The sequence below is a fragment of the Hemitrygon akajei genome, chromosome 24, assembly GCF_048418815.1.
Source record: "Hemitrygon akajei chromosome 24, sHemAka1.3, whole genome shotgun sequence".
Classification (NCBI taxonomy): domain Eukaryota; kingdom Metazoa; phylum Chordata; class Chondrichthyes; order Myliobatiformes; family Dasyatidae; genus Hemitrygon; species Hemitrygon akajei.
In genome coordinates, this window is record NC_133147.1 from 8,430,965 (window position 1) to 8,444,616 (window position 13,652).

At 41.6% G+C, this 13,652-nt stretch overlaps 1 protein-coding gene across 1 annotated transcript in view; it reads right to left on the minus strand.

Moving 5' to 3' along the window:
- Positions 1-1,273: 1,273 nt before the first annotated feature.
- Positions 1,274-13,652, minus strand: part of LOC140715850 (interferon lambda receptor 1-like) — a 29,201-nt gene continuing 16,822 nt past the window's right edge. Inside the window, exons 4-7 of the mRNA XM_073028295.1 lie at positions 11,322-11,485; positions 7,415-7,571; positions 3,432-3,565; positions 1,274-2,498 (exon numbers count right to left, since the gene is read on the minus strand). Of these exons, the coding sequence (XP_072884396.1) occupies positions 1,959-2,498; positions 3,432-3,565; positions 7,415-7,571; positions 11,322-11,485 (995 nt within the window). The 3' untranslated portion in view covers positions 1,274-1,958. The remainder of the gene's footprint in view (positions 2,499-3,431; positions 3,566-7,414; positions 7,572-11,321; positions 11,486-13,652) is intronic.

A 13,652-nucleotide genomic window follows, 5' to 3' on the forward strand; every position in this document is an offset into this window, starting at 1 on the left:
GCCCTTTCTCTCTTATACATATATATCAAATTACCTCTATTCTCCTTTGCTCTAAATGAAATGCTCTAGGTAACTCAACCTTTCCTCATAAACCAAACAGATATCTGGTAAATCACCTCTAACCTCTCTATAGCTTCTACAGTGAAGTGGGACTGAGAGGAGCTAAAGACTACACCAGAGGTTTCTGCAGACCTGGATGACTTCTTCCAGCTCATCTGCGAAACAGGTTATATCCCCTGGTCTCATGTCTCTTCTTTTCCTTTGCAAGGTGGCTGGGGTGCTGTCAGATTCCATGATCTACAGCTGTGCTCAAACTATGTTCTTCACGGGTGGTGGGTTCTCACTCTTCTGAACTCATTCGGGATCTCCAGGAGCGGTTTGGAGGATGCGCGCCTTCGGGGTGCAACCCTGTGGATAACCCAGTTCCTCGCTGATGTCGCTGGCTAAAACATCACAGGAGATCGAAATATCAAGACAGCAGGCGCAGCTGTCGGAGGCCTCTGCACTCGAGCAATCTCTCTCTCTCAACAGTGAGAGAGAGGCTGCTGCTTCTCCAGTTGGGAGAACTCGAATAAGCGATGCTGCAGAAGCAGTGAGCTGTTGGCTTTCCCTATCACTGTAGCAGGAATGATATCTATCTCTCCATTGTAAGGGGGAGAGAGAGAGAGGGAGTGAGAGAGCCAGTCTGAGATGTCAACGTGTTGGGATGGACAGTAATTTTTGATGGACTCTAGATCATGGTCCCTGGGGGTTTGATATTGCATGATGGGCACCGATGCTTTTGCTGGAGCAAGTGGGGAGAGGGCTGATGTGTTTGCTGCTGTTTATGCATGGGGGAGGGCAGGCTTTAGGGTTCTAACATTTTGTTGTTGTTCATTCTTTGGGTTTTTTTCCTTCTGTTTTGTGGATATCTGTGAAGAGTAAACATTTCAGGTTGTATACTGTATACATTCTCTGATATTAAATTGAACCATTGAACCTTCCTATAATGTGGAAAAATGTTACTCTACAGCAGGGGTTCCCAACCTTTTTTATTCCACTGATCCAAACCATCAACTGAGGGGGTCCTTGGAAACTCAGGTTGGGAACCCCTATCCTAAACATGTAGAGTAGGGGTTCCTAACCTGGGGTCCATGGACCCCTTGCTTAATGACATTGGTCCATGGCATAAAAAAGGTTGGGAACTCCTGCTTTAGAAGAATAAATAGCAACATTGACTCTGAATAACCAATCAGGATAATCAACATACATTAGTAATGGCTTAAAGACCAGATTTTCTAGAAATGCACTTTAATTTTTAAAAGTTAAAAAATAGTGTAACACTTGTATGCATAGATTATTTACAAGAATCGAAAATACTGATTTAGGCTCCAGTGTGAACTTCTGCCGGTATTCATGAAATACTGAATAATGTTACGTTGTAACAATGCATTGAATAAAAAACTCCACAGGATTCCAGAAATATAAATCCTGAGCCTCTTCCACCAATCAATGTTTTGACTGATGCAAGGCCTTGCACTCCCTACTCACCCTCGAAATACATGAGTCGTAAAACAACTAAATACTTACAATGAAATGTATCTGAACCGAGCTTGGTTCCAACCTCCTGCCACCTTGCTTATTTTCATATATTTACAAGTTTACAAAGTACTATAGGAACACTTTTGTATTTTCTATAATCTGTGTTTTTTACTCGGGTTTTTTGGTTGCCGTTTGTCTGATTTTTTTTTGCGCATGAGAAGGGGAGCTGTTTCAAGTTTTTCTTTGAATGTTTTCCATGGTTTTTCTTTGTTTCGTGGCTGTCTGTGGGGAAGACAAATCTCAGGGTTGTATACTATTGTAAATGTTCTTTGAATCTCTGAAGGAACCCATTTCCCTACACTCTACGAAGGTGAGTAGGACTAGAAACGAAGTTCATATCATGATTATGTACTGATGGTAACATCATACTCTCCATTTTATATGAGCAGCTGTACAGATGATAAGGGGATATCACTATTGCTGTGTTCATCACAGTGTTGAAGCAGACCAATACTGTCACGGAAGTTTTGGCTGTTGAGCACCTCTGAAGTAATACTGGAAGGCCAATCCTCATCAGTTCGAAGTGTATCATGATTACAGCAGTCAGAGACTTGAGACTGGATGCCCATGGCAACATGACTAGACATAAAAGAGTCACTTGCTTTTTGATATGGTTCTGTATTAGCTGTCTGATGGAAGTCATCGTCCAGGGGTTCGTCGTTGTCAAAGACCATTCCCTCAGGAATCCAGCGATTCTCAGTATAGTCAGAACATTCAATTTCCTCATCGCTCTCACTTGAGCAGTCTACATCATTCAAAACACTGGTTTCAGTTTCTTCCTGCTTAACAGTTCTTTCAAAGGCAGTTTTTTCTTCAATAATTTCTTCACTTTTGTTACAGTCAATAACATTTGGCAAACTGCATTCAACTGAATGATAATCTTCCTCCTGGGTAAAAGCGATGGTCCTTGTGAAATCCTAATAAAAGAAAACTAAATTAGTAATGATGTATGTCTCACGTGTATAAACTAAAGATATCTCCTATGAATTTAATATACATTGGGGTGTATAAGGTGTCCAGGGAGGGGTAGTACTTCTAGCGTAGGCGCTTGTTGTATCTGTTCTGGGAAAGCTCAGTCAATTTGGTCCCCACCGGACACTCGGCTCTCACCTGAGGCTCCAAGTAGCTGTTTGCTTGCGACAGCGGCCACACCCCGGTACACTGCTTCGACAGGCGGTTAAACCGGTAAGATAGGGAGATGCCAGTCCTAGCATGCAAAGTCAGCTCCAGCAAACTGGGCAGATGAGATCTACGGTGAGATCCAAGGGCTAGGAAGGCGGTACTGTAACGCTCATGACAAGGCACATATGTCATGGTCAAGGAAGACCCCAGTTTGCGACGCTTGGTCGTACCACTGGACCCGGACTCCTGAGGTCGAGAGAGTGGAACTGCCCCAGTGCAACAGCTTTTCCACTTTAAAAACTCTCCCGCACAGGTTTCCTATCATCGTTGGATAAGATGGATAAGCACCACATAATTTTATTGGGTCTTGATTTACCATCTACCATTGGTAAATAAGTTTTTTCGGGAACTTGCAGTTAATGAATTAAACAGATACAAACAAAATGCTGGAAGAACTCAGCAGGTCAGGCAGCATCTGCAGAAAAGAGAAAACAGTCGATTTTTCAGGCAGAGGCCCCTCCTCAGGACCAGAAAAAAGTGTCGACTGCTCACTGGTTTCCGAAGATGCTGCCTGACCTGCTGAGTTCCTCCAGCATTTTGTTTGTTGCTCAATACTGGTATTGCAAATTACAGACCTGCTGCTCCTCAAATATATTATGTTCCTTATTAAGAAATGATTTAACTGTATCAAATGAAAGAGACCAAGAATAGTAATTATTTTTACAAACCAAGGCTTCTGGTGTCTTCAGCTTTGACGGAACAGAGATAATTTGTTTCACTTTGACCGTGGTTATAATTATCAAAATTGTGATTGCCAGCAAAAATCCCAACAGAGAGGTGAAAAGCACTTCAGCCTGTAATCCTGAATAGAAATGGTACTGTTAAAATATGTGTAACGTTTCACTTTATTTGTACAGCCGGAGCAGGACAGAAAATAGAATCAGCTAAAAAAGAAACATTGACAGCACCCTGGTGCAGCCTCCTCTACATCAGTGAGACCTGATGTCCAGAAGATTAGGGGATGGCTTCATTGAGCACTTTCTCATGTCATAAAAGATGGGTGTTTCCTATTTTAATTCTACTTTCTATTCTGACATGTCAGTCCATGGCCTCCTCTACTATCATGATGTGTCCACTCTCAGGTTGGAGGAGCAACACCTCATATTCTGTCTGGTGGCTTCCAACCTGGTGGCATGAATAGCGATTTCTCTAACGTCCAGTAATTTCTTTCCCCTCCTCCTTCTCTATTTTTCCATTCCCCATTCTGGCTCCCCTCTTACCCTCTTCCTTCTCCTCACCTCCTCTGGTGCCCATCCTCCCATGGCCCACTCTCCTCTCCTATCAGATTCCTTCTTCAGTCCTTTACCCATTCCACCTATCCCCTCCCAGCTTCTCACCATCCCCACCCCCCATCCACCCACCTTCCTCCTCAGCTATCATCTGCCAGCCTGTACCCCTTCTCCTCCCCCACCTTCTTAATCTGGCTTCTTCCGCCTTCCTTTCCAGTCCTGCTGAAGGTCTCGGCCTGAAACACTGGCTGTCTATTCCCCTCCAAAGATGCTGCATGACCTGTGAGTTCCTCCAGCGTTTTGTGTTTGTAGTCAAAGGCAATGAATGTTTCTGAATATTTGGCATCAGTAACATTCAAATAAACTCAAAAGTAAAATTTAATGCTTTAATGTTCAAACTATTAGAAATGAAGAACAAACACAAAGAACAAGAATACAACAATTTAACAATGCAAGTTAATGAAATCTCACCATATGCCTGACAGACTCAAGTCTAGAGTCATTTAACTAAATACACCTATATAACGTATTTAACCATATAATGTAAATAGAAATGTGACAATGTTCTTCAGAACCAAGGTGTAAAGCACAGTAGTACACATAACACAGTAACTTATGAAAGTAAGAATAAAATCTACAGATGAATCACACATAAGTAAAAAACTAAAGTGCATAAATTAAATATTGTAAGATATAGAACAGATTGACCAGTGACACTTCGAATGCGATGCGGCAGGGAGTTCTGAAGCCTAATGGCCTGAGGGAAGAAACTGTTTCCCATCCTGACCGTTCTTGTCTTTATGCATCAGAGTCTCCTGCCTGATGGTAGAAAGTCAAAGAGGATGCTGGAAGGATGGGTGGGAACCTTAATAATATTAACGGCACTGTGTATGCAGCACTCCTGATAAGTTAGATAATATTAAGGGACTAGGTGAAGTCATCTGTAATTTTAACTCTTAGAAACTTGGTGCACTTAACTCTCTCTGCGGAGGAGCCACGTATTCACAAATTCAGCTGCACCTTCTGAAGTCCACAATGATTTCCTTCAGCACATTCAGACTTAGGTTGTTCTTCTCACACCAGCCTCTCTATACTCCATCTTGTCATCACTGATGAGGCCAACCATTGCCGTGCCATCTGCAAACTTCACCCTGTAACTGCCATTCCTAATACATCTACATGGTTTTCCCAGATACTTCAGCACAAGTGAAATAATGAAATACGCCGCCTGTCCTGGGTTCCATGATCAGTACTGCCGCAGCTGCTTGTAAACCATCTCTCAGAGCAGACAGCAATTTTAGGACTTCATGTTTCTGTGCACATGCCACGGTCAAACAACGGCTTCTCACTTCATCACCCCCGCCCCCACCGACATATCCCCCCTTCACCTCATTTCACCTATCACCTGCAAGCTTCAGGTGTTATGTTCAAGTTGCGTACTGAGGCTTAATTTGGACTATTGTGTGCAGTTGCCGTTTTGGTCACCTACCTGCAGGAAAGGTATACATAGAGTTGAAGGTGTACAGAGAACATTTATAAGGATGTTGCCAGGTCTGGAAGACCAGAATAATAAGGAAAGGTTGAATAGATAAAGACTTTACTCCTTAGAACATAGAAGACTGAGAGGTATGCAAATTATGAGGGATATAGAGAGAGTAAATGCAACCAGGCTTTTTCCACTGAGAAGAGAAAATTTGTAGATGTTTTTACCACTGAGGTTTGGTGGGACTACAACTAGAGGTCATGGATTAAGGTGAAAAGCAAAATGTTTAAAGGGAAGATGAGGGGAAACTTCTTCACTCAGAGGGTCGTTGGTGTGGAACGAGTTTCAGCGCAGGTGGTGCATGCAAGTTTGATTTCAACAGTTAAGAAAAGTTTGGATAGGTACATGGATGGTAGAGGTACGGAGAGCTATGGTCCCAGTGCAGGTCGATGGGAGTAGGCAGGTTAAATGGCTTGGCATGGACTAGATGGGCTGAAGGGCCTGTTTCTGTGCTATATTTTTCTAAGACTCTACGATAGCAAAAACATACAGGTTAACCTGGTATATTGCTGCAGTAGCCAGGCTGTGGGCCACTTGATTATTTTTGGATCACGTTTGTGTATCGTGCAATCATCAATGAATATAGCCACTGGTTCTATCAATTGAGGCAACAAACTTCTCCAAAAATGTACAACAGACAGATTTTCAGAGTTAACTACATTTCCTGTTTTAAGATTATACAGCCCTGGGAGAATACACTCAAACGGACAAGGTGGATATCGGCAGATTTAAAGATTAGCTTTACTTGTCACACTGAAATATCCAGTGAATGGTGTTGTTCACATCAACGGCCAACACAGACCAGGGATGTGCTGGGGGCAAGAGTTACCACACTTCATGCCCACGGCTAATTAACCCCAACCCCTATGTCTCTGGAATGTGGGAGGAAACTGGAGCACTTGGAGGAACCCCACACGGTCATGTGGAGAATTGAGTACATGACCCACGTGGTCATACAGAGAATATATAAGCTCCTCACGGGCAGTGGCAGGAATCGAACCCTAATGCTGGCATGGTAAAGAGTTCTGCTAACTACTATGCTACCATACCGCTCCAGTGTAAATTCTGTAGGAACAAGGTCAAAGCAGGGAGAGAGCCATACAATATACTGATTCTGCACCAAAGTGATAACGGCTGATCCTCTATCTCAACATCAAGGTCCACTCGCCACCCAAACACCTTTATATCTTTTTGTTTCAGGAAATCTTCTCTCTCTTTCTCTCTCTCAAATATATGCAGCGGCTTGGTATCCACAGGCCAGTGATGGGGAAATGCCATCGGTTCACCCTGCTCTGAATGAAGACGTAACGTACGAGGAGAGCTTGATGGCTCTGGACTTGAACTGAGTTCAGAAAAATGAGGGGAAGGGGGCAGCTACAGTTGACATGGAGAAGATTTTGCCAACAGTGTGAGAGTTTCAAACCAGTGGGCACAGCTTCTGAATACAAGGTTGTCCATTTAGAACAGAGATGAGGAGGATATTTTAGCCAGAGGGTGGCAAACCTGTGGAATTCATTGCCACAGACGGTTCTAGAGGCCAAAACAGAAGGCATATTTAAATCAGAGGTTGACAGGTTCTTGATTAGTAAGCACGTCAAAGGTTATGGGGAGAAAGCTGGAGAATGGGGTTAAGAGAGAGAAAAAAAATAACACAGCCATGATCAAATGAAGACATAATGGGCTGAATGGCCTAATCAGCTCCGATATCTTATAGTCTGATTTTCCACCTTTTTTAAATTATCTTCAAACGCACAGATAATAACACAGATGTGGGAACACATTCTTCCCATTGGCTGAAATTTGTAAAAATTGAGGTAAAGAGAACATGAGATGTCACATTACCATAAAAAAAATCTACACACAAATTATGCAAACTTACCTTTGGCTTTCAGTTCAAAACAGACAGGCTCAGAGAAATTGCTTATTTTCATCGTGTTCTTGTATACAGACCGTGCAGACACACAATTGTTGCTGCCTTGCAATTGACTTTTTTCAATTTCTATTACATTCTCAGTTGAGCTTTGTTTAACTGGTAGCTGTTCAAAAATAAAACGTGACGGGGCATCAGTGAAAGTCATGGCGCAAGCAAATATACGGCATGCAAGAAAATTCCTAGAAGCGCAGTTTTCCGCGAACAATTCTGTAAACAGACACATAGACCTCGATCCTATTTATCAGCCAATACGGGCTAAATTCCAGACCACAGTTTGCCACGCAACTGATCAACAATGAGATCCCCTCCCTAGTTCCCAACTGAGTTTCTGTAATGATGACCAGTCAGCTGATTGATAAGTATATGAAGGCCAAGCATTCGGAGAACACATCACAAATTAACAGTGCACCGATGATGACTCCTTGTATGATGATGAAACGTTTGCAAATGGATTGCCAAGATCGCAGAACAACTCAACACAACAAAAATGTGAATACAAATATAGCAGATTTCAAACTCAATAAAATTTGGATTCAAGGCACATGATATTAATGTTAACCAGGTCATCGGTAAGTTAAAGACTCAGTAATAAATTCTCACAATTGACAGATTATGACTTTGACAAAGAAAGCTCGATGCCTATTGATTTCCTTCAGGTAACAAGCTTGGTCCTCTAACTGACTGGCTTGTCTGATTATCAGGAAATGAACTGAACTACCCTGTGGATTTCCAAATGTCATATTCAGAAGTGCATTTGCAGGTTTTGTTGGTTGTTGTAATGTGAACAAAGCCACCGACCGGAGAGACACTGAAGCTAGTGGATATCGAAGTGACTATAGCACCAGGCATCACATTGAGACACTCTTGGAGGAAGAGGCCCCCCCCCCCCCCCCCGACCCAGTATTACATGAAATTTTATATGCTAAAGATCAAAGGTAACAGCAGGACAATTCTATAGTACAAGGTATCTACAATGCTTCCTTTGAATTACATATAGTTTTCATGCATCTTCTTCTTTGCAACCACATTCCAGACACACAAAATGAATGTTAATCAGCATCATCTGGTTTGCAATCAACTCCAGTCCAGAGCTCCAGTTAAAAAACTGAAGATTGGTTGCTAGTGAAATTAATATTTGCTATATACCCTAACTCCAGAATACACCCTAACAGAGGCCAAAGCTCCACTTGTTCCTCCAGGAAAAATATGCATCAAAGCAGAGAAAAAAAAGTCAAAGTGATCAATAGTAACAATACGTCAGTGTAGGTCAATAAACCCTGCAGGACTTTACATAAAATAGGAACTGTACTTGCTGAACTAATTACACTCCCTACAAAGTGTTCCTCACCTAATCACAATGACATATCCATCTATGCCTTCTTTCCTCCCTCAGTTGCCCCACAATCCCATAAATGTATTCATGCTGCACATCCCAGCATCAAATGCCACTTTCTAACCATTCTTTGGGGAAGAAATAGAGGACAAAAATATAAAAACTGCCTTGTAGAAGCATCAATTAACAGCGCTTGGTGGCTACAGATCAAATCAATCATCAGATAAGCTGCGTAAAAATATAAATAATTCTCAAAATTTTGAATAAAATCAGTAAACTACGCATCAAAGCAACCAAATCTATAATGGAAGTTTTTTTTATATACTGTAAGCATGTTTTAAATTGCAACAAAAAAAAGGATGGCATGAAGAATCAAGATTGTTTAAAGATTCAAGTGCAAAGGAGAACAAAATAATTGTTACTCGGGATCTGATACAGCATAAAAAAAGAAACACAATAAATATAAATACTTAAGATAGCTTACAGTACAAACATAGATAGATTGTATGTCCTTAAAGTGATGCTAGGCACAGGAGTGCACTGCCAGGAAATTATAAAGTACTGGTGGTAGGGGGGTTAGTGGGTGGAGGTGTTGATAAGCCATTCTGCTTGGGGAAAGTAACTGTCAGCTCTTCCGGATCTGCTTTAATATAAACGATACAATTCTAAAAATTAAATGGCAGGACCTGGACGGGCCTTGGAGTATGGAGGGGTGCTGGGTATGGGGTGGGGCGGAAGGATGCTGTCATACAGGTGGGGGCACTGGGGTACAGTGGGGAAGCTTGCGTACGGGGGGGGGCTGGGATACTGGAACATATTAGCTACGGGGAAAAGTCAAACAAACCTGGGTCAATTTCTCGGGAAAAGCAGTGGGCGAGGGGAACCTGACAGAAATGTATAAAATGATGGGAAGCACAGATACATTAGATACTCAGAATCTTGCTCCAGGGTGGAAACACCAAATATTTGTCAGCAGAGGTTCTGAAGGCAAGAAGGAGAAAGTTTAAAGCAGATGCGCAAGGCAAATTTGGTTCTTTTTTTTAAACACGAAATGCTTGGAATGCCAGCAGGAATGGCAGCAGATACAAAATAGCAACTCTTAAAAGGCATTTCAACAGACAGAACCAGCAGTAAGTGGAGGGGCACAAGTCATGCACAGTAAGAAGGGATTGTTAGATTAGCATCATAGTCAGTGATAAGACGATGGGCTGAAGAGCCTGTTCCTGTGTTGCACTATTCCATGTTCTCTGTTCGGAGAATTAGGCTTTTCTAGGATTAGGTGAAGAAATATCAACGACATATATGGTGAAATTTGTTGTTTTGTGGTGGCATTTCAGCGCGACACATAAAAATACTATAAATTTGGTCAGTAAGACCAAAGAACTGATTGTGGACTTCAGAAAGGATGAGACGAGGGAACACGAACCAATCCTCATGGAGGGGTCAGAAGTGGAAATGATGAGCAATTCCAAGTTCCTGGTGCTCATATCTCTGAGGATCTATCCTGGACCCAACAGAACAATGCAGCTACAAAGAAGGCACAACAGCGGTGATATTTCATTAGGGGTTTGAGGAGAATTCATATGTCACTGGAGACACTTGTAACTTTCTACCGATATACCACGGAGAGCATTCTTATTGGGCTCATCACTGTCTCGTCTGGTTGGGGGTGGGGGGGGGGGGGGGGGGAATACTGCGTAGCATCAAAGTAAGCTACAGAGAATTAAAAACCAGTCAGCTCAATCATGGCTACTAGCCTCTGTAGTATCCAGGACATCGTCAAGGAGCGATGCCTCAAAAGGGCAGCATCCATCATTAAGGACCTCCATCACCCAGGTCACACCTTGTTTTCATTGCTTCCACCAGGAAGGAGGTACAGAAGCCTGAGGCACAACAATACAGGAACAGCTTCTTCCCCTCTGCCATCCAATTTCTGAATGGACATTGAACCCATGAACACTACCTCACTACTTCTTTAACTATTATATACTGTATTGTACAGCTACCGCAAAGACAATAAATTTCATGACATATACCAGTGATATTAAATCTGATTCTGAAATATATATTAAAGTAGTTAAATTAAATAAGTAGAGCAAAAATAGTGAGCAAATCACAAATAAGAGAGATACTGCAGATGCTGGAAATCCAACGAACACACAAAATGCTGTAGGAACTCAGCAGCAGGCCAGGCAGCATCTATGGAAAAAAAGGTAGTCAACATCTCAGGCCGAGTCCCACCAGCAGGACTGCCGAAGGGTCTCGGCCCAAAACGCCAACTGTTTATTCATTTCCATAGACGCTGCCTGACCTGCTGAGTTCCTCCAGCATTCTGTGTGTGTTCATGGCTTGGTTCATTGCCTGTTCAGAAATCTGACAGCAGAGGTAAAGCTGCCAGAAGACAACATGGAAGCAGATACAATTGTGGCACTTAGCTAGGAAAGGAATGCAGGCAACTGGGATTAGCACATATGAATGGGACCGAACGCTTCTGTGCAGTACAACTCTTTGAATACATACTCTGACAGCTTCATCTGTATTCCAGTATTCCACCTCATAGCTCAAGTTATCAATCAGACAAGCTTTCAACACCTCCTCTTTGCACGCTGCCAACTTAATTTGAAGATGCACCAGTACAGATTCTTCTTTCACAACTACTTTCAGTTGAGGTGCACCGAGTTCCACTTCAAGAGAAACAGAAATTATCGATTATTATTGATATATTTTTAATACATGGCAGTTAACAAGAATATCACAATTCCAGGTTTTTCAACTAAGACAAGACTATTAAATTAAATTGAGCCCTTTAGATGTAATAAACTGAATAAACTTGAGATTAAGCAGAGAAGGCAATACTGTCTGGGTCTCTAGTCATTTTGCATTCCCTGCCACTGGACCCTGACCCCGATCTATCAAGGGCCATGTGGTGGCTGCTCATGCATCAGTCTCCCCACTTTAAACAAAGTCACACACAGGCATTCTCCGTTAAGCGAATAGTCCCTTAGGAGAACATCACATTCATCTGAAGTAATCACATGTACTTTCTTGGTGGTATTAGTGGAGGGCAGTCCACAGAATAAAGGCATTCTACACACTCCCCACCCATTTATTTTCTAAGTGGATTGACCAGAAATTTCTAAATATAGTCAGGGCATCTAACATCCAACTTCAAAATAAAAGTTCATTTTCCATTTACTTTCTGCCTCAAATTAGAGAAATAAGTGATTGGAATTATTGAGAATACTCATCGCTAGTCAATAAATCATGTCACTTACAGTAATCCTTGGTCTCACTCTTCGAAACAAATTTGGAAAGTCAATGGCTCAATTTAATATGATTAGTCAGGGCTTGAAGGGATATGGAGAGATAGCAGGAGACTGGGGCTGAGAGGAAAAATGGATCAGCCATGATGAAATGGCAGAGCACAATCAACGGGGCAAATAGCCTAATTCTGCTTCTATTTCTTTTGGTCTTAATATCAAATAATGTATACCACATATAACCTGAAATCCTGACTCTTCACAGACAACCACAAAACAGAGAAAGAAACCCCAAAGAATAAATGACAGAAAACATTAGAACTCCAAAGCCCCCTCCCACTTGCAGATATTAAACAGGAATCCTGGACCTTTCGACAAATAAGGAATTATGGCAAGAAAGGGCAGCTGATAGGATGTTGTTCATTAAAAAGAGATTTTTAATTCTGAAAACAATGTTTCACCATTAACACTTGATCAGGAATAGTTTTCACAATTAGAATAAATGTTTGATGTTGTAAATGTATCAGAATCTCTCTGGTGTCCTAACTAACTCTTAACAGCAATAGCTTTATTTATTTTCAATGCCTTATGACATCACTATACAGTTACTATCTAATTATTGTTCATGAGTATGCTTTGCAAATATGACTACTATATTTTAAGATTCTTTCATACAGCTGAACAATCACTGTGTCTATCCTAACATCCAGGAATAAAGATCGAACACGTTCTTTTACTAGCGTAGAGGTTACCTGAAAACAAACCAAAATTGCTCAGAGATTAAGCATGGGGATGATGCGCTATCCACAATAACGAATGTCCAAAGTTCAAAAGAGTATGTTCAATCCTTTAGTAAGAAATCAGCAAAAGCAAACGATCATGTAGCAATAAAAAATCTAATGACACTAAAACTTAAGAATAGAACGAAATAAGCAGTCTAATAACAACAGAGGTAGTGTTACGATCAACAAGAAAATGTTAGCCTGTGACCCACTCCCTGGCTCTATCTAGATTAAACTGAGACAAAGGGTTAATGTGTAACTACTAATTCCCTTCTACGCCCCAACCCAAGTGACCAATTACCCATAATAAGCACGCAACACAAATACAATGCAGGCATAGAATAGATACGTGGTTCCTACAACTACGTTCTTAGCTCTTAGGGATAAGATAAGTAAAATTTTCTTCAAGATTCAAGATTATTTAATGTAGTTTCTGGTACACAAGTGTAAGGGAGAACAAGATAATTGTTATTCCAATCCGATTTAGCACAAAAAAAACACAGTAAAGAATAATAAATAAAACCACAATAAATATAAATACACAAAATAGCTTACAAACATAGATTGAGTGCATGTCCCATAAAGTGATGCTGGCCACAGGAGAGTCTGTACATCAGGTGACTCTGATAGGCAATGATAAAGTAGTGGTGGTTGGGGGTATGGAGGGGTGGGTTAGCAGGTGGAGGTGTTGATCAATCTTGCAGCATGGGGAAGGTAACTGTTTTTGAGACTGGTGGTCCTGGCACGGAGGCTATGTACCTCCTCCCTGACAGGAACTGGTGGTGTGGAGGGGTGGGTTAGTGGGTGGA